The sequence below is a fragment of the Lytechinus variegatus genome, chromosome 5 (assembly GCF_018143015.1).
Source record: "Lytechinus variegatus isolate NC3 chromosome 5, Lvar_3.0, whole genome shotgun sequence".
Classification (NCBI taxonomy): domain Eukaryota; kingdom Metazoa; phylum Echinodermata; class Echinoidea; order Temnopleuroida; family Toxopneustidae; genus Lytechinus; species Lytechinus variegatus.
In genome coordinates, this window is record NC_054744.1 from 12,850,212 (window position 1) to 12,871,807 (window position 21,596).

A 21,596-nucleotide genomic window follows, 5' to 3' on the forward strand; every position below is an offset into this window, starting at 1 on the left:
AGAGTGACGATCCTACTTAAGGCCTTTTGAAATATCCTAATCGTGTTTTTGAGAATGAAATTATGATTTTCTTAAACTTTGGTCTGCAGGACTATCCCCACAACATATTTATCTTGGTGCCCCCTACAAAAGTTCAAGGCCCCCAGTGCACCCAAAGCTGAATAAACCCAGCTACAATGTACTTCATGCACTGATGAGATCGAGTCAATGGATTGCATCATTTCCAAGAGGTTCTCAATAATATTCCTGAGATGATGAAAAGGATGTTGGTGGCGATGGTGATAATGATGAACATTGGTGATGACGGTGACGACAGGTGGTGATGATGATATTGGTGATCATGATGCTGATGATTATGATGGCGATTATACTGGTGATACGATGACAATAATGATGGATGATGTTGTGATGATGGTGGCTATGATGGTGATGTGATGAAGATTATGGTGATAATAATGATGGCGATGATTATGATGATGGATGAGAATGATGTTGGTGGTGATGATAGTGGTGATGGCGATGATTATGATGGATGAGAATGATGTTGGTGGTGATGATGATGTTGGTGTGATGATAATATGATGATGGTGATGATAAGTGATGATAATGATGGCGATGAATATAGCGATAACGATTGTGGTGATGATAATGATGGCGATGATAATAGCATAGTGATTTGGTGGTGATGATGATGATGGTGGTGGTGATGGCAATGATTGTGCCGATCGTGATGGTGGCGATGATAGAGATGATGTTGGTGGTGAACTGGTGATGATGTTCCATTCCTCCTCTACATCCCCTCATCTCCATCGCCTCCTCATCTCTGCTCCTCTCAGCTTCATCTCTCATCGTCATCCCCTCCATCCTTTTCTTCATAATTTCAATCCCTCCTCTCATCATCTATTCCTCTCACCTCCATCCTTCCTTTCATCTCCATGCCTCCTCTCATCATCTCTATCCCTCTCATCTCCATCCCTCCTCTCATCATCTCCATCCTTCTCATCTCCAACCCACTTTTCATTACCACCCTTTTCACATCACCGTCTCCATCCCTCCAATTTCAACTTCATCTCTCCCAAAATGTCCACCTGATCACCACAGCACTTAACAGTGAAATGTTCAGCAGAAAAAAATACATGGGAGTAATAGAACCCAATATTCACAATACTTTTTAGTAGACTCTTTATTTTCTATGTAACAATGTGATAAACTTGATCACAACTAAAATTACTAAGTAACACATAATTTTCTGTTATATCTTACATACAGTATAGCATAACAAAACATGGTCTTGTTATGCTGTTGAAAAAAAAACATACATAAAGAAAATCAAATAGAGCACCATTCCTGGTATATTTGTTTACTATTTATATATTCACAAATATTCATGTGTGCCCAGTCATACTTTTGCCTCTTAGTATAAAAAGCAATTGCCAGTCCAACTTCAGACAAATAATTCCTGCTATACTTCCTTAAAGCCTGCTATATTTGTATACTATTTGTACATAATCACATATTCAGGTGTGCCCATACTATATTTGTTGATTTGTAACTCTGATTGAGAACAATATCCTCTGCTTTGGGTGCAAATGTAACAATATAGACAATCTAAAAACTACAATAGTAACCATACAAATTAACATGTAATAATTAATTGCCCCTTTGGTTTAAGAATATACATTTCAAAATTTATTGCATATATATTTGATTACCATGACAACTAACTGAACCCTAACTTACGTAGAGGGCTCTTTCAAGGTTAATTAAGTCCACCCCAGAAAAATGCTAACTTGAATACATAGAGAAAATCAAACTACTATAGTGCTAAAAATGTCATCAAAATCGGATTTGAAATAAGAAAGTTATGACATTTTAAATTTTCGCTTATTTTTCACAAAACAGTGACATGCACAAATAGGTAAGTCGATGATGCCAATCACTCACTATTTCTTTTTTTTTATTGTTTGAATAATGAATATTTCATTTTTTAAATAGATTTGATTTGACAATAAGGACTAACTTGACTGAACCATATTAGCATTAAACAATGATAATTCCACATGTTCAGGGAGGAATTAATCGTTGTATCACTTGACAATGAGGAGAAAATTAGATAAAATACAAAAGAAATAGTGAGTGGATAACGTCATAGTCTCCTCATTTGCATACCAGCCAGGATGTGCATATGACTGATTTGTGAAATTACCAGTAAGCGAAACTTTAAAATGTCAAGACTTTCTAATTTTACATCCGACTTTGAAGAAATTTTCAGTGTTATGCTTGTTGGATTTCTCTCTTTTTATTCAAATCAACTTATTGTTAGAGTGGACTTGTTCTTTCAGCACTTCCTTACAATTTTGTTTTATAAATAAAAACAAGTGAAGTACGGTTTGCAATCCATGTTTTCTCAACTAAGTCAAACAGCTGGAAAGATGAAATGAAGTATGAAATGAATTAATGACAAAATTATTGTAATTTCAAATAGTCTGCACCTCTTGATAATAAAAGAAATGAGACCATTTTCAATCTTCACCTTGTCTTGAACAATTTAGAAGGAAATACAATTTTAATATATCAAAGTTAAGTTAATTTGCTAAACACACTAGAACCATACCTGGTATCTTCTGGAAGATTTACATAACATAAAGGATCCACATAAATTTCGCATTACCATACCCAAAAATTGATTTGAAATGTTACAACTTCTACGAAACCTATAAGTAAATTTTTTGTTCAATTCAAACAATGTATAAAGAAAAAAAAGGTAAATTCATTATTCAATTCAATTGTCCTTTCTTTCTTTTAAAGAATTTGAAAATACAAAAAAAAAAATCCACTTTGATATGCCTGCATGAAGTGCGCAAAAATTGATTTATTGTATCTATAAAGCTGTTATTTATCTCATCGATCAGGGGACTGCCGCTCTGATGCCCAAGTCATTGGAACTCGGTAATATTTCTGCTCGTGAAAGAAATGGAAAGGCCATCGCTTGTCGAGTATGAAACCTCTTCTCCTCATCCCTGGTACAGCCCAAGTGCTTGTATCCTCCAGAAGACCCACTGTTACCAATGGAAGTTGCATTAAAAAAAGCTGCGACAGTAATCAATAAAAAGCAAGTTTTTAGATTTTTGATAAAAAGTTAAATTTTTCAATTTCGGCAGAGTACATTTCATTTTTCAATAAATTATTCAATTTTGATAATTATAAATACCCAATATATTGTCAGTTGTTTACCCCCCCCCCCCCTGCCCTTCAAAACTTCGAAAACAATAAAGAAATTATATTTAAGAACAAAAATAAACAATGACACTTTCCTACAAAAATTGTAAACTTCATAACTAGTTACATGTACATATGCCGGCTACTGAGACATTTTCAAATCTATTTCCTTTTTTTAGTTAGAGACATAAAAAAAACCTTTTTAATAAGTGGAAGAAGCGTAAAAATACAAAAATAGCACACTCTCGCCACTGGAAAATGAGCAATATGTCAAGAGACGGAAAATTAACTGAAATAAGTAAGTTGACCTCGCATAGGCCATAGCTAGCTAGTTGAGCTGACTGCCTCACTCAGTCACAATCACAGCACAGCCGGTCGCCCAGCTGGCCGGCCGGCGAGGCGAAGCAAAGTACGTACCGTATCGGTGTCCTTTCCAGGTGAACTATCTCAAAAAGTTTGCATTAAGTATCAGTTTTGTAAAATGCAATAACTTTAAATAAGTATAGGAAATGTGAAAATGGAATATGAAAATACAAAATAGCTCACACTCACCATTAAAATATGTAAAGTGACGGAAAAATCAACTCAAATTTGCAAGTTGTAAGTTGAATGAACACAGCTCGCCAGCGGTATCGGATTTTTCTCGTTGCAAGGGAACTCGCTTTATTTTCTTTCAAAATAGCTCAAAATGCACTGAAATGTCAATTTTTCTGTCGGGAATATATTGAAGAAACATGGATTATGCGGGAAAATACTTTTGAAGTAAATTTTGAAATTTTATTTAATGAAATTTTGAAGAAGAGTTCAAGTGGTCGAGTTGTCCGATTCAGAGCCAACCCTGGACAACTCGACCGGGACGAGTTGTCCAGGGCAGCGGGTCGGGCTGTCCAGGGTCGGGCTGTCCGGTGGTCGGGCTGTCCCGGAACCGGCACGTCGCGTCCTCTCTCGATCGCGCGCCCGTAATTGCCAATAAATACGGGAACATTTTCGAGCCGTAGCAACGTGCACCTGCCGTACCTAACAACGGGACGCTCGGGCGACTCGAGACGCGAGAGTATGAAATGATTTGATCCTTTATTTTGCATTATCGAGCAGGTGAGGTGAGTGTAAAATTTCTTATAATGAATTTGAAACATAGAACATGAGGGTAAGATCATAGTAAAATATTTTTATTTGTGGACATATAGGCCTAACTTTAATTGGCACTCATTCAACAAGGTTATGATCCCGGGGTTATGATATATTTTGGGGAGTTGTAAAATGGAATGTACATATGGTATTCACTCATCCTACGAACGAGGTTATAATGGTATTGGTAGTATGATGATACTCACTACAGAGTACAATAAACTATGAAATGGAAAGAGCCTACGAAATGATTATAGGATTAAAGAAAATTTCATCAGCATTTTGTCATTTCAAATTCAAGATCAGTCGTTCAACATAAATTTGAATATATTCAATATCATGTACAAGTAGCATGATTGGGACAGACAGCTGGCAGCAGTATTTTGAGGAGTTTTTAAAAATTTGTAAAACCTTTTTTTTCTCCTCTCATTTGGTGAGCACATGGAGCCAACGTAGTTCAGCGGAATAATCATCGTAGACCGAAGTTTTCGTTTTAGGTCAGAATTTGCAACAATTGGATCCCTGTATTTCCTGTTTTTTTTAATAATGATTACACAAACTTTCCTTTTCATCTTCTTAATTTTTCAAAATATAATACAAAAACCATTCAAGATTTGTAAGAAGGCATATGATAAAGAATGAAATAAAGTTTTTGTGCCTTGAGCACTCTTTGCAGAGTGGATTTAATGCTTGGTATCATTTTAAGTAGTAGTAGCAGCAGTATACCTGGTATTAGTTTTTTTCATTATTGTTATCATATGATCAAATTGATGATGTTAATTTATCATCATCATCATCATTTTTTATTATCATCTGGAATAATTGTCCTACAACCTGTACATGATCAAAAGAAAAATAAAATTTGTCAAACTTAGTTTTGACATGGTGGTCCTAAGATACTTTTTTTATTTATCTCTTCGCAATCTGCTTCTCTGGAGTAGTTGGTTTTCACATACTTTACCATTTTCTGTTTTAAACTAGGAATTCAGACATACGTTGATCAACAGTATTTGCTATAGAGGCTATATTTTAGGGCAGAGTAAACATGTCAGTTCCTCATCGCACCTCCAAGCGTCCCTGGGGTACAATAACCAAGCCAGATGACATGCATATGGGTTACCAAAAGGCCACTGAATTCGAGATTGACCAGGTGGTTGAGAGACTCTATGAGGTGATGTATTATTGCTGAGTGAAGTAGAATTTTCCTATGTTTGTAATTTTACATTTTTCTATATTATAGAGGTATCTAGTATGCACTCTGAAAGAATTTTCATTATGATTATTAGGACGACAATTATTAGCATTTACAGTATTTTTAGTATTAATCTGACTATTATGATGATTGTGATATATATATATCATTTTTATTATCACCATCATGATTATTAACATTTTCAGTGTGCGGATTTGTGCATCATTTTTATACACATATTCCTTATATCGAGACACCAATATGCTAATTATAAGAATAGGAACATACAAAACAAAATGGGATTGCACATCAATGTCTCCTTCCCAATAAAAATATAATCAGAAGATATAACAAATTTCATGTTCCATCCCAAGCTCTGTAAGGCATCTGCTACTATGGCTTTCTCTAGTCATATTTAATTTCATACATTTTTTTTCTTGCATATGTCATTGTCTGTGTAGGTTCCTAAGGAGAGACCTGTCACTTCTAATCGGCCAAATAAAAACATGACAAGGGACGAGATTGAGGATATGGTAGAACGACTTAGCAGAAATGGTGGCGAAAAGGCATCTGACTCACAGAGAGTTGCGAAAGGAGCTCTGAAAGACATTGGTATTTTGAATTCGTTTGCATGGAAAGGCTATAATTATTGAGTTATGATGTTATGATTTTAATTGAAAGGTGTTGATGGGCATTATGTTAATTATAATTCCAATTTATCTCTATGCAAATGGATTGCTATGTTGACTTGAATTAGTCATCCTTTTATGAGAAAATGAGATCAGACCTTATGCTATCAAGCTGCCAGAATTTCCTCCAATAATGTGCAATAATGCAATACAGATGATCCCATCACTTCTTGAGAAGTAGAAGGTGTATTTCTCTAAAGTCCTAAAGATTATGCATGATTAAATGAGCTCTATGCTCAGTCCCTGTGCTCAGTTGGAAACATGCATAGACCCTTATTCTGAACTCTGGTTTAAAGTTGTGGTTTAACTATATGGAGAGCAAATTAGAGCACAAATCCACAACAGTACACGTTCAGTACATTAACCCATAATTATGACACCCAAATTGTTCATAATTGTCTGGGAAATGATAACTGAAGTATTCTTATTCATTATGAAAGCAGGAAACAAAATAGTAAACATAAGAAATATACAATATAAACAGAAATTTTTAGCTTTTGGCTCCCCATAACTTTAGCACAGAGTTAGACCGTGGTGTAATTTAAACCTGACTTCAGAATACGGGCCAGTCAATTTTAGGTTCCCAGAGCTAAGATTACAGGGTCTTTTACATTCTTGTTTACTCTCTTTCTTCTTTTATTATGAGTAAAGACTATGTTTGTGTGTGCATTATGTGCTATGCAGAGAGTATTGCTACACTTCTGAATCTACATTCCAAGTATGTAAAACAAACTTCATTTGAATATGGACATTTAATAGCATTGTTTATCTTTGTTCACTATCTATCATCATACTCTGGTGGCTATAAGTTTCATTTTACAGATATCATCATGATAAATATTGTGTGTTGATTTTGACATTATTTTGATATGCTGTGAAAAGAATGCTTTTCTTTGAAAATCATATTTGTTTTACACTCCCCCCTAAAAAAAAATATATTGATATTAATTATTTCAGAAAGTAAAAGAAATACTTAAAATGTTTTGATTATTCTTACTTCCATGTGCATAACATGGGTATGAATTAATAAATCAAAGCAGGGATGATTAATTGTAACACACAAAACTGAAAACAAAATTGTGACAAGATCAGAAATCAACATTCTATTCCTAGAAACATGTGATAATATCCAGTTCTAGAGTAAATTTTCTCAATTAAAAAAGTGTATAAATATAAATCAGTTTAAGTGAATCAATATATAATCTTATTTTAATAGAACTTGGGTGTTTTATGACTCCCTCATCTCATATGAACAGTATTATGGAACAAACTACATGTATTTCAAACAAATTAAGCTATAGATGAATATAAAAGGTCATGTGATATGATTTTGAAAGTGATTGCAGCATTAAGTGCCTAACTATAATAGTTTTTTATTATAAACAAAAACACTAACAGTATTCAAGTATTCTATTGATGAATATGAAAAGTAAAATTTGAATTCATCTCTGGTACAGTGAGCTTATAATTGCAAAATAACATGAATATGTCAATTTTTGTTCAAGAATGCAGTATTAAAACTTGTGTGTTTATTTAAACAAAAAAGTATTTAAAGCATTTTATAGCTGATTTATCCAATTCCTTTATGACATGTGATGTGAATTGATGCTTCTGATTAAGAAACATAACTACAGCAATATCAATTTATGAATAAAAGTATTTGATGTATGATTATCGTCACTTTGAAAATTAAGAGACTGATATTTCATTCAGGATCTACTGGTAAGATTAAAGATTATCAAATGAATTTTGAAAAAAACAATGCGTTGCCTTGATTGAGAGAAACTTACTGCAATTATAGTTGCTTTAGTATGAGCAATTTTGATGCTTTGAAGTTTCAGTAATTCGTTACTATATTGCATTTAGCGTACTAGTATTATAAAGACCGATATAATGACATTGAAGTCTTTTTTTATTACATGTATTATGTTGCATCATCCTTTTGTAAAAGATGATATCACATGAATTAATTATCATTTGATTATTATATATATAAAAATGTGTAATGTGTATTCAGATGTTTTGCAATAGTGTGCTGTGGACAAGATGGGTGATGGGTATTTTGAGAGATAATAAAAAAATTTAAACTAATATCTTCATGGTATTAATTGTTTTTTTTTGGTTGTGTATGTATTCATGTGTTGTTTTTTCAAGCGTTTGTTGCCATTATATTAGATCCTGATGACTCTTAATTGTTAAGTCCACCCTCATCCCACTTTCCTCTTTAAATGTTTGAACTTAATGCACAGGCATAATAGCATTATAAATGTTTTTAGAACTCCATAAATTCATTAAAAATTTACCAAAGTAAATATTAATAAAAAAAACATTTATAAATGTTACACAATCTGTGAATGGTGTTGATCCATTTCTTTATTATTCATTATATCTTAATGTTATGTTACCATCTAATTTTTCCCTATTATGTACGAGGATTGATTTAATGCATGTGCAATTTGAGTAGAGGATTGGTAGATTTGCAAGGTATTATTAGTTTTGCCTTTTGTTGTTAATTAAAGAATGTACCAAAGAATAATTTGTTATGGATGGTATATTAAAACATACTGAATTTCTTCTTCTCCCTCTTCTTCTTCTCCCCCTCCTTCTTCTACTTCTTATTATCATTATTATCCTTATTTATTATTATAATTATTATAATAATTATTATTATTACATTCTTCTAAACAGGATCGAGTCTGTATATTTTCTTGAATAACTTTGCTCTAACAAAAAGCACCGAGTAACTTTAAGTGCAACTAGGAACTTTACACAACTAATGTCTGATCGAGAGTCTTTCTTATCAAATAATGATAGTTCTTATGTAATATAATATAACATAATATGATATAAAATACAATAATCTCTTCTTCCCCACTTCGTTTCTCTTTCTTTCTCCTTCTTTTCTCCTTTTCCCCCGTTTTTTTTTTTGCCAGCCGATAATGGGGACATGTGCCCCCATGCCCCCCCCCGTAGATACGCCACTGAGAGCCATATGGGAATAGAATCCCCGATCCTCGGATCTCTAATTAAGCGGCCATGCACCTCCACTTTTGATTTTGATATTGAGGTCGTATATGATAGCGATGATTATGAAGATCTTGAAAATCAACATGATTCCAAAAACAGGTACAGCAATTGGTTCTGAACACTATATTGCTGGCTACTATTGTTATTGTTAATTCTTCTATAGTAAAATACACTTTACTAGAATCCCTAGAATGATGATGAATACAATATATGATAATATAATAATACATGAGACTTGTACAGCGCACTTTCCACATTGATTAGATCCCGGATTAGATATGTTCAAGGCGCTTCAAAGCAGAACAAAAACAAATTACATATATAATTTGCGCCTCAAGCCAAAAGCACTAAAGACCCGGACCAAAGATTGACTTATATTGTTCAACATCCCGCCCAGAAAATCATAGCATTTGATAATTTTCTTAAGTCGAATAAAATTGTTATTTTGACCAGTGTGGCTTCGAATCTGTCTGTGTTCACTATACATAAAGATATACCCGGGAGATCAGATCCTTATGCGGTTCACAATGACAATTAGGTCTTCGATTATTTTTTTCCTTTTTCTTGTTTTACTCTGCTATACGGTAGTAGCAGAAAGTTAAGCGCGCGCAATTTCAAGACTCGACGGCATACTTTATCAACAACTGTACAGGTACCGGTACGTTAGGTTTGGTTTTTGTCATTTTTTTAGCCCTTGTTGCTTGTTTTGTTTAATAATTTACTCATATTCTGAACTTATAGATATGATGTAGTGAATGAACCTTTATTGTGTCAGGAAAATTGAAGACAAATAAAAAAGCGGCGCCGATGTGGCTGTGCTGTGGCAGCCGGCAGCCGATCGTTCGCTGTCGAAACGGAGCGGGCTGGGCCGTGAGCTCTCGGCCGCAGCGTTCCGGTACTATCTGCATGTTCGCCTGGTTAAAGATAGGCAGTGTATACAACCACACGCGTGTGTCTTTACCATCCAGCCACACGCGTGTGGTTATATCCAGAACACATATCTGTGGATACCGCCACACGCCGCCAGTAATAACAGTAAAACACGTATGTCTGACCGTCTATATCACGATCAAAATAACCTCATTTCTTCATTAAATTCTTACATTCTAAACCCCTTTGATATCCTTAGATCGTTTCAATTTCATTCTCACCGTCTTCTCTCCTTGCTTTTCTTGTCTTGTTACAAACGGTCGTCTGTTTAACAGCAAATTCTCTTTTTCTACTTGTGTCGATTCTGGCTTCCTTCGCGGTGGCAGACCCATACAGCGTTAGCGCAGCACAGTAGTAGCGTAGACATACACAGTTTGGGTTTTGTACGTACGCGCACATTGCCTAGATTCAGTAGAGAATCGACGCAAGTAGAAAAAGTGTGGAAATTTGCTATTTAACAGGCACAGGCGGCCTTTGAGTTTTGTAACAAGACAAGAAAAGCAAGGAAAGAAGATGGTGAGAATGAAATTGAAACGATTTAAAGAAATCAAAGGGGTTTAGAATGTAAGAATTTAATGAAGAAATGAGGTTATTTTGATCGTGATATAGACGGTCAGACCTACATACCGCGGTACGTGTTTTACTGTTATTACTGGCGGCGTGTGGCGGTATCCACAGATAGGTGTTCTGGATATAACCACACGCGTGTGGCTGGATGGTAAAGACACACGCGTGTGGCTGTATACACTGCCTTAAAGATAAGCTAGATTGATTTGAAGTGAAGACATCAGTTGACTTGTCAGTGATGTAGTTTGGGCGCCACAGTTTGTCTCATATGAAACTCTGCTATAGTATGTCTAACGTTAGATGTAAACACTATAAAAATTGTTACTTAGATCTATTCTGATTTGATTCTTAACTTAGACTAATAAAATAAAAATTGGGATTGTCCCAGTCCAGAAAACAAGCCAAGGAATAAAGGATATTCCGTAGATATCGACATGATAAAGTTATAATATAAACCAATACAAATCATGTCTTGATAAATTGAGACTGTCCATGTTCACTCATATTTTCTGCTGTGCACAGAAAGTCGTGTGTTGTGGACGCCAATATCCCTTGGCGCGAAGTGGCATTGGCCATTGGCATTGCAGCCAGGGCCGGGTGACCAGATTTCACAAAATGAAATATGCATACAGGCTACAGGACAATCGACAAAGTACAATGCACGAGTGAGGTCTTTATAAAAATATCAACAAAGAAGACTAGATTCTACACAATGTTATACTTCAAATGAAATGAATAGAAAAGAAATAAAGAGAAGATGAATGAATGTGTGAAAGAAAGGGAAAAAAGTACGAAAAAAGGAGGAAGAATGAAGGAAAGAAAAGTGTTACCTTCATTCCTAGAACAAAGAAAAAAAAACAGGAGGAAGGGAAAAGGGAAATAACGAATTAAAGATAGGAAGGAAAGAATGAACAGAGGAGAGAATGAAAAAAGAAAGAAAATAATGGAGAGAAAGTACAAAAAGAAAGAGGAGAGGAAGGGAGAAGGAAGCAAGAAAGAAAGAAGGAAATAAAAAGGAAATTTTAAAAAGAAGGAAAGTAGAAGAGAACAAATATAGGAATGAAAGCTAGGAAAGATTCGGAAAAAAGATTGAACAAAAAAAAGCAAGCAGGAAGGATGCAGAAAGGATAGAAAAATGAAAGAAAGATCAAAAGATGAAAAAGTTCAAACTTAAAGCAAACAAAAAATCCAATCATCTAGCAAAATCTAAATATTTGTTGGTTTTTTAATACATTTAAAAATTTTAGAAAACTGAAATGTTTTAGAAATGAATAAAATTGTTTTATGTCCTCATGAAAGAAAAATATAATATGAAATAAAACTTGGGAAAATTACATTTTAGCCATAATATACATGGAAGAGTAGTCCTTGCCTTACATCACTATGACATCCCATATGTGGCCAATGTGAAGTCTTGGGTGTAGTGATTACCAATATTTACAACTTTTAAAAATTCAGAACTTTCTTGTTTGTCCAATATTGGTCAAACAACAAGAAAGTTATGAAATTTACCTATCAACTTGTCTGAATTTTCTTTTCCTTATAAAAACAAGTTTTTATTTGGGTTGGATTCCCCTTTTATGGTTAGCCATGGTGGTGTAATAGTATGCAGTGCTTAGAAAAATTGTATCACATGTTATTCTCTTGAAAGCACTATGATATTTCTAATCAATTCAGGCAGCTTCAACATGGAGACATCAATCAATCTTGATCTTGATGACCTAATGGGACCTGAAGATGGATTTGATGATGACGATGATCTTCCTGCTGTAACAAGACTTCCTGGATTAGATGATGATGAAGACCAAGAGAACTTACTTAACACGAGTGGACAGCGCAATGAAGGTTTGTTGTTTCTTTGTCTATGTTTCCTCGCCTACCCTACTCACTGTTCATCAATTTAACCCACTCAGTGGGCGATGGTTACTGATGATCCAATCGTAGTTGTGAAGTATTAAATGGGCAGTGGGACATAGTGTTAGTGGTCTATCCAACAATATTGTGCTCCTTACCAATTCCATTCATTGTGTTATTTGTATGTCGATTTCTTTATTATTTTCATATCAGGTAAAAGGTTAAATTGACTACTGTATGATTTATTTTTGTCAAATAAACTTACAAATCAATGAAAATTGGCAATTGATCCTCTTGCTAGATAAGTCAAATTTGCATCTAGTTTTCCAGAGGTTACAACATTCTTTTTAATTGACCTCAGGGCTCCTGGACACTCTACTGGATCCTGCTGGAGCTGAAGAAGGAGCTGCTCCGGCTGCTAAGAGAGTGGTTAACAGGAAACCAATACCTAAACTGGATGCTACAAGGTGGGTGAAAAATTCTTAACTAGGAATAGGATATAGGGAGATATTTGTATGACTTCATTTCTTTAAGTTATGCACTTATTAATTATATTCCCGGGACATGGCGGGGAATGTACAAAAGACTGCCCCCGGTCCGCGGGGACAATCATTGAAGTTAGCGGGACGTGCAGGGACATGTACAAACTTTTTTCCTGGCAATGCCGGGACATAGCGAGGACTGTCTCAAAGATGTCACACCATAGTACAGGGGGAAAATTCATGGGATCGGCCGACCAACGAGCGATTTCGCTCTGAAATTTGATACCCCCTAAGAAGGTAATAGAAATTGAGTGATCGGGAAAAGTAAAGGCCTATCACTCCCTTTTAAAGATCTAGGCCTATTTAATACAGTCCATCTACAAGGTGGGTGCAAAATTCTCTTGGATATAGGGGCTCTTAGGGAAATATTTTTATGACTTCAGTTTCTTTAAGTTAAGGATGTAACTGCTAACTAAGGAAGGAAAACAGATTTTTGTATTTAGCCTTGTGTGGCTGTTGGAAGAGGAGAAAAGGGTTATTAGGCTGACTTAACTAATGGGGCAGTAGGGATCCAGGTGCCTGGTCCAAATCCCCTGATGATTAAATATCTTTATTTTGGTCACTATCAATAAATGTTACATCTAATAAAATCCAGTAAACAAAAAAAGTTGGATGTTCAAGTACAGATTGTGACCTAAAAACCAATAATTGTGCATCTATTTTGTAGGATATTGCTTATTCTATTGAGGATTATTTCTTCTTTTAGAGAGAATACATTGTGTGTCATGAATTCTCCATTACAATATAATTTTTTTATTGTTTTTATTATTATTTTAATAATGCTAGATATTAGCCCTTCTATGATATAAAATGAATTTCTTCTCCACACATAATCTGATTAGGTAATGATGAATATTAGGACCTCTTGTATATAAAGTTGACTTCTTTGAAGTATTGTTTCCCCACTCATTAAAATTCACCATTCACTTTTTATCACCACAATATTTGTTCATTTTGCAGACTGACTGGCGAGAGGGGACTCCCAGTCCTGATGAAACACTTTGAGAAGGTCAAGTTCAAGGGCAAAGGTCATGAGGTATCTGACCTCGATCGACTGATGCGGGTAATGGAGCACTGGGCGCATCGTTTGTTTCCCAAGATGCCCTTTGATGATGTCATTGAGCGCATTGAGAAGCTGGGGAGCAAGAAGCCAGTACAGGTAGAGATATTTATGCGAAGAAATATTGTACGAGCTGAAGAGTAATATTGGATGAGTCATAGATGAATCTTGTTCTTCAGCGAGTAACTATTTCTACGCATCCTACGAGAATTGGTCATCCAATATTATTATTATTTAGATATCCGCACAAAGCTAAACATGAAGTAATGAAAAAAAAATTGTTTTCAGTAACCATCATTTATGGAAATCTTGTAAATCATGAGCATGGCATGCCATTAAAAGAAAGAAATCTCTGTAATACTAGAGTAAAGATGCGCTAGCGTATATTTCAAGTGCATTTGAATTCAATAGATTGATGCTCCTTTTGGCAACTAATGCGCAATGCAATTTCATTGTGACGAAACAATAGCTTCATGCGCACATTTATTAACCAATGATAATCTTGTGGGTGGGGCAAAATATTCATTTCGTCCAAAAAATATTTTCAATATTGGACGGTTTTCATAGGCATGCATGTTAAAAATCAATTTCAACATTATGTCTCCTAGCAAAGCGTCAAAAATATCCATGCCTCTAAAACCCTACATCTTAATAATAATATTGTATATTATGTAATCATGATGATGGCAGTGTGATGAATTGATATGTCTGTTATTAATTGCAGAAATAACCTGTCTAAAAATACAGGGAATAAATACAATACCCTAACCCAGCGTTCTCGCCAGAAAAAAATTCACCCATGTCAGGGACTTGTGCTGCCACTCCCGGGGGGTGGGTGCGCGGAGCGCGGAAGCGACGGCCTTTTCATCAAATAGAGACGCCAAGGAAGCCCCATTGTGGCGTATTTTTACGCCCACACAAATGCACATAAATGCTAGGCCTGGGAGTAAACATCGATTGATCGAATGGTTCAATTGGCATGCCGCCAATCACCAATCGATTAGCAAAATTTACACAAATCGAATGTTCGGCAGATCCCGATTATGACATTGGGAGAACTCGAATACCCAAGTAATAATAACAAAATTACAAGAAAACAATGATGACACTTCATACAGGTTTAAAAATTATGTTACCGAGATAATTTTTCAAAAATAATCAATGATTGTATTACATTCACAGTTACACACGAACATGAAAGCGCTCCGAATCCCACCCAACCTTGCCCTCGATACACAAAATGAGTTCATTGTCTGCGTGCACAAAACAGTAAGAAAACACACAACCAAGCTCACTTGAGCTGATTGGACCTTCGGATAGCCAATGAAACTTTTGGGGAAACAAAGAAGAAGGCAGTGGTTCCCTTATCAGGAGAGGTCATGACTTCAGAAATAAATTGACCCCTCCCCCATCTGTGTGTGTGTGTGTGTGAGGGAGAGAGAAAGATAAGGGTGGGAGCCGGAGAATTCCTTTCATGTTTCAAAACAATAATGCAACCTTTTTTCTATCCCCCTCACACAATGAAAACTACATTCCAACATGCGCCCGTCTTCACCGGTACTTTCTCGACTAGTCTCCAAAAATAGACCCAGTTATACATGTAGGTTCAAATGATAAAAAATCGTAATTTTAAAAGGTATTTCAAATTGAATATTTTGCAAAATATTTTTTTTAAATGTGTAGAATCGTGGGCAGTGCCACAAGTGGGGGCGGGGACATGGTGTGGGCAAGGGATGAAATTGTTCAAGAAATGCTCCACCTGGGGTCAGTCTCAAAGAATAGTTCATGAATGAGTTGTTTACATCTTTGGGCTTTGGACGGCTGATCTGGGCTGATTCATTCATATGCAGGGGTGTGGCACTTGGAGGGATGCATGCATAATACCAGAGTACCAGCATGGATTTAGGAAGGATTTTCATTGGAACAATAAACTGAAAGTTTTAATCTCATTTCATGTAGTTTCTTTTGATATAAATATCATGGAGAAGGGGAAAAAGGTCCTACTTTCATTTATTCTAAACATGTGACTTTGATGGAGATTTCACCATAAAGTAGGTCAACTATTGTGACTTAAAAGACCTGATTCCCGACGTACAATCGAATCATTCGATTATTTTTTCAGGAAATAATTGAATGATAAAAATGACAATCGTCCCAGGCCTAACATCCATGCACCATAGCGGTCACGCACAGTTCTCAAACTCCTTTGCTATTCGTTCATTGTGTGCAGAGAGGGCGGGATAAAATGACACAGTACAACTCCTTTGCTATTCGTTCATTGTGTGTATAGAGGGCGGGATAAATGACAAACACAGTACAAGTACATGTTCCTTGTATATACAATGCATTTATTCCAAGTTCCACTCCCATCATATCAGTAAGCGCAGCTACCGGTCATGGAGCATAGCCGGTGTGATGTGCGGGGGAATAGGCAACGGAACGGCCGTGCCGTCATATGCCCGCAATAGCAGCCGCGAGCTAGCTGGGCGCCTTGCCACTTTCCTAGCCGTAGTAGGCCTGTAAGTGGTCTTAAGTTGGTGGGACTTCGGCGCAACCCGATAAATGAAGTTGATATCACTAAGATGAGTTCATGGAGTGTATTATTTTTTTCTGAATATTTCCATTTAATTTTTCCACGCATGTCGCTGAAATTTTACGCATGGTTCCACTTGGTCTCCATTTCCGCACGCATGGTGTTTGCACCATGCGTATTATACACTGGCGAGAACAGTGCCCTAACCATGTGACCAAATTTGTATCTTTTGTTTATGTTTACTGTTGTCTGAAAAAAAAAATAACCTTCCTCTCTCTCTTTTTATGTCCCTCCTTGGATTTCATAGTTTCCCCATTATGTGTTTGCCAATGTTTGCTCTGTAAATAATGATTACAGATACCAGTGGGTTGGTTTTTATAATTGAACCCCATAGACCTAAACCAATCCTGAATCTACAACAGGACACCTTTTACATGTGTCTATCGCAGGCAAGATCCACCTCCCCTCCAGTATAAACTTTGTTTGAAAAGCTGAGTTAAGATAGGGTTAAATTGAACAATAACATTCTGTACATCTGCCTGTAATTGTAATTAAAATATTTCAAAGGAATAGAATAGTAACTGAATTATTATCAAAGATATGCTGGTTCAAGTGCAATCAGGTGACGAAGTGACACAAAGTCTTTTACCAGGCTGCTAATTCAATAGTTGTTTATTCTGCAGCTTTCAATGCTGGGTATTCCGATTATAACTGATGTCAGGAATGTAGGTAGAGGATAAGCCACCAAGGATATTGTTCTGCTGCCAAAATATTTTACCGTATTATTTCAACTATTTTTTTTGTTTTGTATTGTAACAGACATGTATAAAGAAGATTCGTCTTGATATGCCTCTGTTGGATGAGGATTTTGTCACTAGAGGTGGAGAAGGTAATCATTTTTTTATAATCCCCCTCCCTATCCACTACCATCCCCTTTCCAAAACTATATTTTTCATATATGGTACATTCTGATTCATCCAATGAGAAAAGCATAGTAGACATTGACATTTATCTATTCAAGGCAGAAAATTATTACAATTCATTCTGATTAGTTCATCTTTAGCAATTAACTGATGGTACCATTCAGTATTAAATTTTACTTAGATCAATACATGGTCCTGTGGCCATTGCAGTTAAGTCTGTAAGTCGAACTTTTATAATATGATATAATATGATGATTGATGAATCAGTTCATTGTACCTACCTTGTTAAGACTGAATTATTGCATTAGGTTTATTAATAACAATGGAAGAGGTATTTATGAAAAAAAATTGAGGTGGGCTTAGAAACATTTCCTTCTTTGATTATAAGAACATCATGTTGCAAAAAAAATATCAATGTAAAATTAAAAAGAAAAGTTTAAGGTTCCTGATTATGTACTGTGTGATCGGCCAAGGTAAAAGATTTGTATTGATGTTAAGTTATGTGAAATGGTGTTGGCAAGTATTTGATTAAGCATTTTATGAATGGTTTCGACTGACAAATTATCGCTCGGTATTTCAGCCAATCAAATATAAGGATTTCAGTAGCTGATAACAGTTTTCAGTGAAATGCACCTCCAAAGCACTTAAAATCTGCTATGTTTGGAATGCTCTACTGATCTCTGTATACTGACATTCCAATATATAAACCCATTATGTGGCATCAGTTAATTTTCTTTTGTTTTTTTTTGCAGATGTTATTGAAGGAGGAGGTAATGAGACGACTGGTCTCGGTGATGATTTCCCGACACCAAGTTTTCCGGGCACCCAACCTCCCTCAAGCAATACACCTAAGGTAATGATGACTAGAGCTAAGGTTTTAGCCACTGAGATGCTGTTCACAAGGGAATGATGAAAAGTGACTTGATCCCTTCTTGGATACAAATCACTTTGTTTTCAATCAGTCAAAGTTTGTTTTTGAAGATTAATTCATTGTACTAACATTCATCTGAAAGCAGAATTTATAATTGGGAGAGAAATTAAAATTCCCTCCAACTAAAAACTTATATCTCATAAAACAAGTCATCAAGCGAGTGACAGTCGTGCATTACAGCTTTTTGAAACGCCACCATTGATGTGCATTTTCTCAAGTAGACAAGACATGCCATGGTTAATGCCTTAGTTATTTATTTATTAAGTTTCTCTTTCTTTTGATACACCTAGGTTCCAATGACAGATGAGCAAAGGGAACGCATCGAACGCAACAAGAGACTTGCTATGGAACGTCGACTGGAGAAGCAAAAGGAAGCGCAGAGTAGCCAGAAGCCTGGAGCATCCCAGGGTGATGGTCTGGATGAAGCAGAACTCAATGATCTCTTTGGGACAGGATCAGCCAAGTCAAAGGTTGTAGATAATGATGGGATTGATTCTGATGAGGATGAACTGGAGAGGGAGCTGTGGGAGAGTCAGATGATGGAGGGAAAGAAGGAGCAGAAGAAGGTTCCGCAGAAAGGGGCGGCTTCTGAAGAGGTGGAAATTGACGCGGATGAAGCGGAGATGGAGAACGAGATGTGGAATCAGATGACCCAGCCTGTGCCAATGCAGTCTCAGATCAATAGATCATGCGAGGTACCTAAAGTGGCTGAGAAGAGCAAGGATATAACTGAGGATGAAAGTGACGAGGAGGAAAAAGCAGTGAAAGACTCGCAATCTGTTGGATCACAAGATGAAGCACCTAAGGGAATCAAGAGAAACAAGAGACTTATCGATGATGACAGTGATGATGATGATGTGATGGAGGTTGTCAAAGACATCAAGACAGATGATTCACAAGTGATGCCTTCCAAAGGAGCCAAGAAGAGGAGAGTTATCAGCGATGATGATGACGATGATGAGATGGAAGACTCCAGCAAGATGACGCAGCTTCTCTCTCTGCAGTTAACTAAGGATGCTTCCGACGAAATAAATGTAGACTCTAGATCACCCTCAAAGTTGGAAAAGACTGCAAGAGTCATTGATGAAGAAACAGATGATGTTCTGTCTAAAGATGTTGAAGGTATAGAGGATGATACTGAGAAGCATCTCAAGGATGCTGAAGCTGATATTTGCAATCAGATGACCGAACCAGTTCTTTCTCAAAATCCGACAGACTCAAACTCTTTTCCAGTATCACAGGAAAGATCTAAGAGCAACAGCCAAGATGAAGTCGTGGGTGATGATGCAGGAGAAGTCTGGAATCAAATGACAGAACAGGTCGAAACACAGAACATAAATAATTCACAAGATGATCAGTTGTATACCATGTTGAAAAGTAAAAAGAATGTTATCAATGATGATGATGAAGATGATGATGAAACTCAGATAGATATTGATATGTGTAACCAAGATACAGAACCTGTCAACACTGGAAATTCTCAAGACACTGAATAGAATTTTTCTGAATGATAAGTTGATGTAGATTAGAAATGAGAATAGAAATAACATGGGTATTTTTATTCTTGTACAATATATATACATCCATTTTCTATCAAATTCATCAATTAGTTAGGATGGTTAAAGCCCAGCCAACGATTAACTAAAGGGTAAATGTAATGTATTATGATCAAGTAACATGCAAATCTCACAGAAGTGCAGTAGCTGTTCAATCTTTTTCAACTGCCGATTCTCTGAATATTCAAATATTCCATTCTTAGATATTTAGCACCTTCTCTTGATGTTTTTTCCCTAAAAGTGCTCTTTATATACTTATAGCTCTTATCTTACAATTCATACAGTTCATATTTCAATGATTGGATATCATAAAGCTACAAAAAGATAATATCCTGCAAATTCCAGCCATTTCCATGCTTTGGAATAGGTTGTAAATAAGAAAAGAAAAAAACAATTTTGTTTTATCAGGCATCCAATAAAAAAAAGGATAAATCGCAAAATTCATCCCGTAAAGCACATTTTTATTGTATACCCTCTACATCATAATTGTTCATATAGGGAATTCGAGTAGTAATGAACACATTTTTTAATTACAAATTTTTTTTTGACGGGGGATGATACCAAAAATTATCAGCTTTTTGTACTTCTGGTCACTCTGGTGCATTTCTTTGTAAATAATTCAATTTAACCTTTGATTCTCTGTCCCAAACTAATTTTTAAAAAGTACCACTCATTCTCTTTATTTGACATTCCTGTGTAGGATTCAGAGCTGCTGCCTCTTATGTTTTTGCCTATTTATTCTCATTTTGGCAACTAAATTACAGTATTTTTTCTTCACAAAATATGTCTTTACATTGAAATTAATTATTATTATATATATGTTTTTTAGATTTTATAAAGAAAATTGTATCCTTTGAAGAATTCTGTTTAATAAATCTTTATTGGATGAAGGGAACTACACCAAAGGTTGAAAGGTCATTTGTGGGTCAAATTTTCAAAATACAGTTTTGAGAATCACTGAATGTATCAATTTCTCATTCCCAAAGGTTGTAAGATTTGTTTTTAAGGGTTGTGTTGAAAAATTCCTTTTTTTTGGCCGTTATGGTTCCCTTTTTGGGGGGAGGGGGGGGGGTGCCCAAGGTTGGCAGCTCAGAGGACTGGTTATGTATTTTTTACCCCCATATCCTATCCTTTTTCATATACCAATAGTACAGAATTTGTTATTTAGAGCAATTTCCACAATATAATTGTTTTTATGTCATTTAACCTTTTCAGGTGTTATCTGTTTATTCATAATCGTGTACATGGATGCTATATGATTAAAAAAATATATAATTCATAAGAAAGATAATTATGGTCTTGATTTTTCCTTCATTTTTTCAGAGGAGGGAGGCTGGATTGTAAATATGATACACTACAAAACTTAGCAATGTTTGCCAAATCAGAAATTTCTTTAGAATAAGTCGGATTTTTTTCCTGAAAAATAAATTCTGAGGCAGAGAATG

General features: G+C 35.6%; 2 protein-coding genes across 7 annotated transcripts; both read left to right on the forward strand.

Moving 5' to 3' along the window:
- The first annotated feature begins 4,198 nt into the window (after positions 1 to 4,198).
- Positions 4,199 to 6,445, forward strand: LOC121415376. 2 transcript variants are annotated; one of them, XM_041608562.1, is made up of 3 exons: positions 4,199 to 4,319; positions 5,329 to 5,518; positions 6,001 to 6,445. In XM_041608562.1, the coding sequence occupies exons 2-3, from the start codon at positions 5,393 to 5,395 to the stop codon at positions 6,190 to 6,192; spliced, it is 318 nt and encodes a 105-aa protein (XP_041464496.1). In that variant the 5' UTR covers positions 4,199 to 4,319; positions 5,329 to 5,392; the 3' UTR covers positions 6,193 to 6,445. The 2 variants fall into 2 exon arrangements, with proteins under 2 accessions (XP_041464496.1, XP_041464497.1); XM_041608563.1 differs by having other exon boundaries at positions 4,205 to 4,314.
- A 3,401-nt stretch (positions 6,446 to 9,846) lies between these two features.
- LOC121415377 (chromosome segregation in meiosis protein 3-like) lies at positions 9,847 to 21,429 on the forward strand. Of its 5 annotated transcripts, none has more exons than XM_041608566.1 (7): positions 9,847 to 9,913; positions 12,434 to 12,597; positions 12,968 to 13,073; positions 14,109 to 14,307; positions 17,561 to 17,630; positions 18,417 to 18,517; positions 18,886 to 21,429. In XM_041608566.1, the coding sequence occupies exons 2-7, from the start codon at positions 12,441 to 12,443 to the stop codon at positions 20,089 to 20,091; spliced, it is 1,839 nt and encodes a 612-aa protein (XP_041464500.1). In that variant the 5' UTR covers positions 9,847 to 9,913; positions 12,434 to 12,440; the 3' UTR covers positions 20,092 to 21,429. The 5 variants fall into 5 exon arrangements, with proteins under 5 accessions (XP_041464500.1, XP_041464498.1, XP_041464499.1 ...); XM_041608564.1 differs by having other exon boundaries at positions 9,850 to 9,907; positions 12,430 to 12,597; XM_041608565.1 differs by having other exon boundaries at positions 9,853 to 9,913; positions 12,430 to 12,597.
- Positions 21,430 to 21,596: the final 167 nt, after the last annotated feature.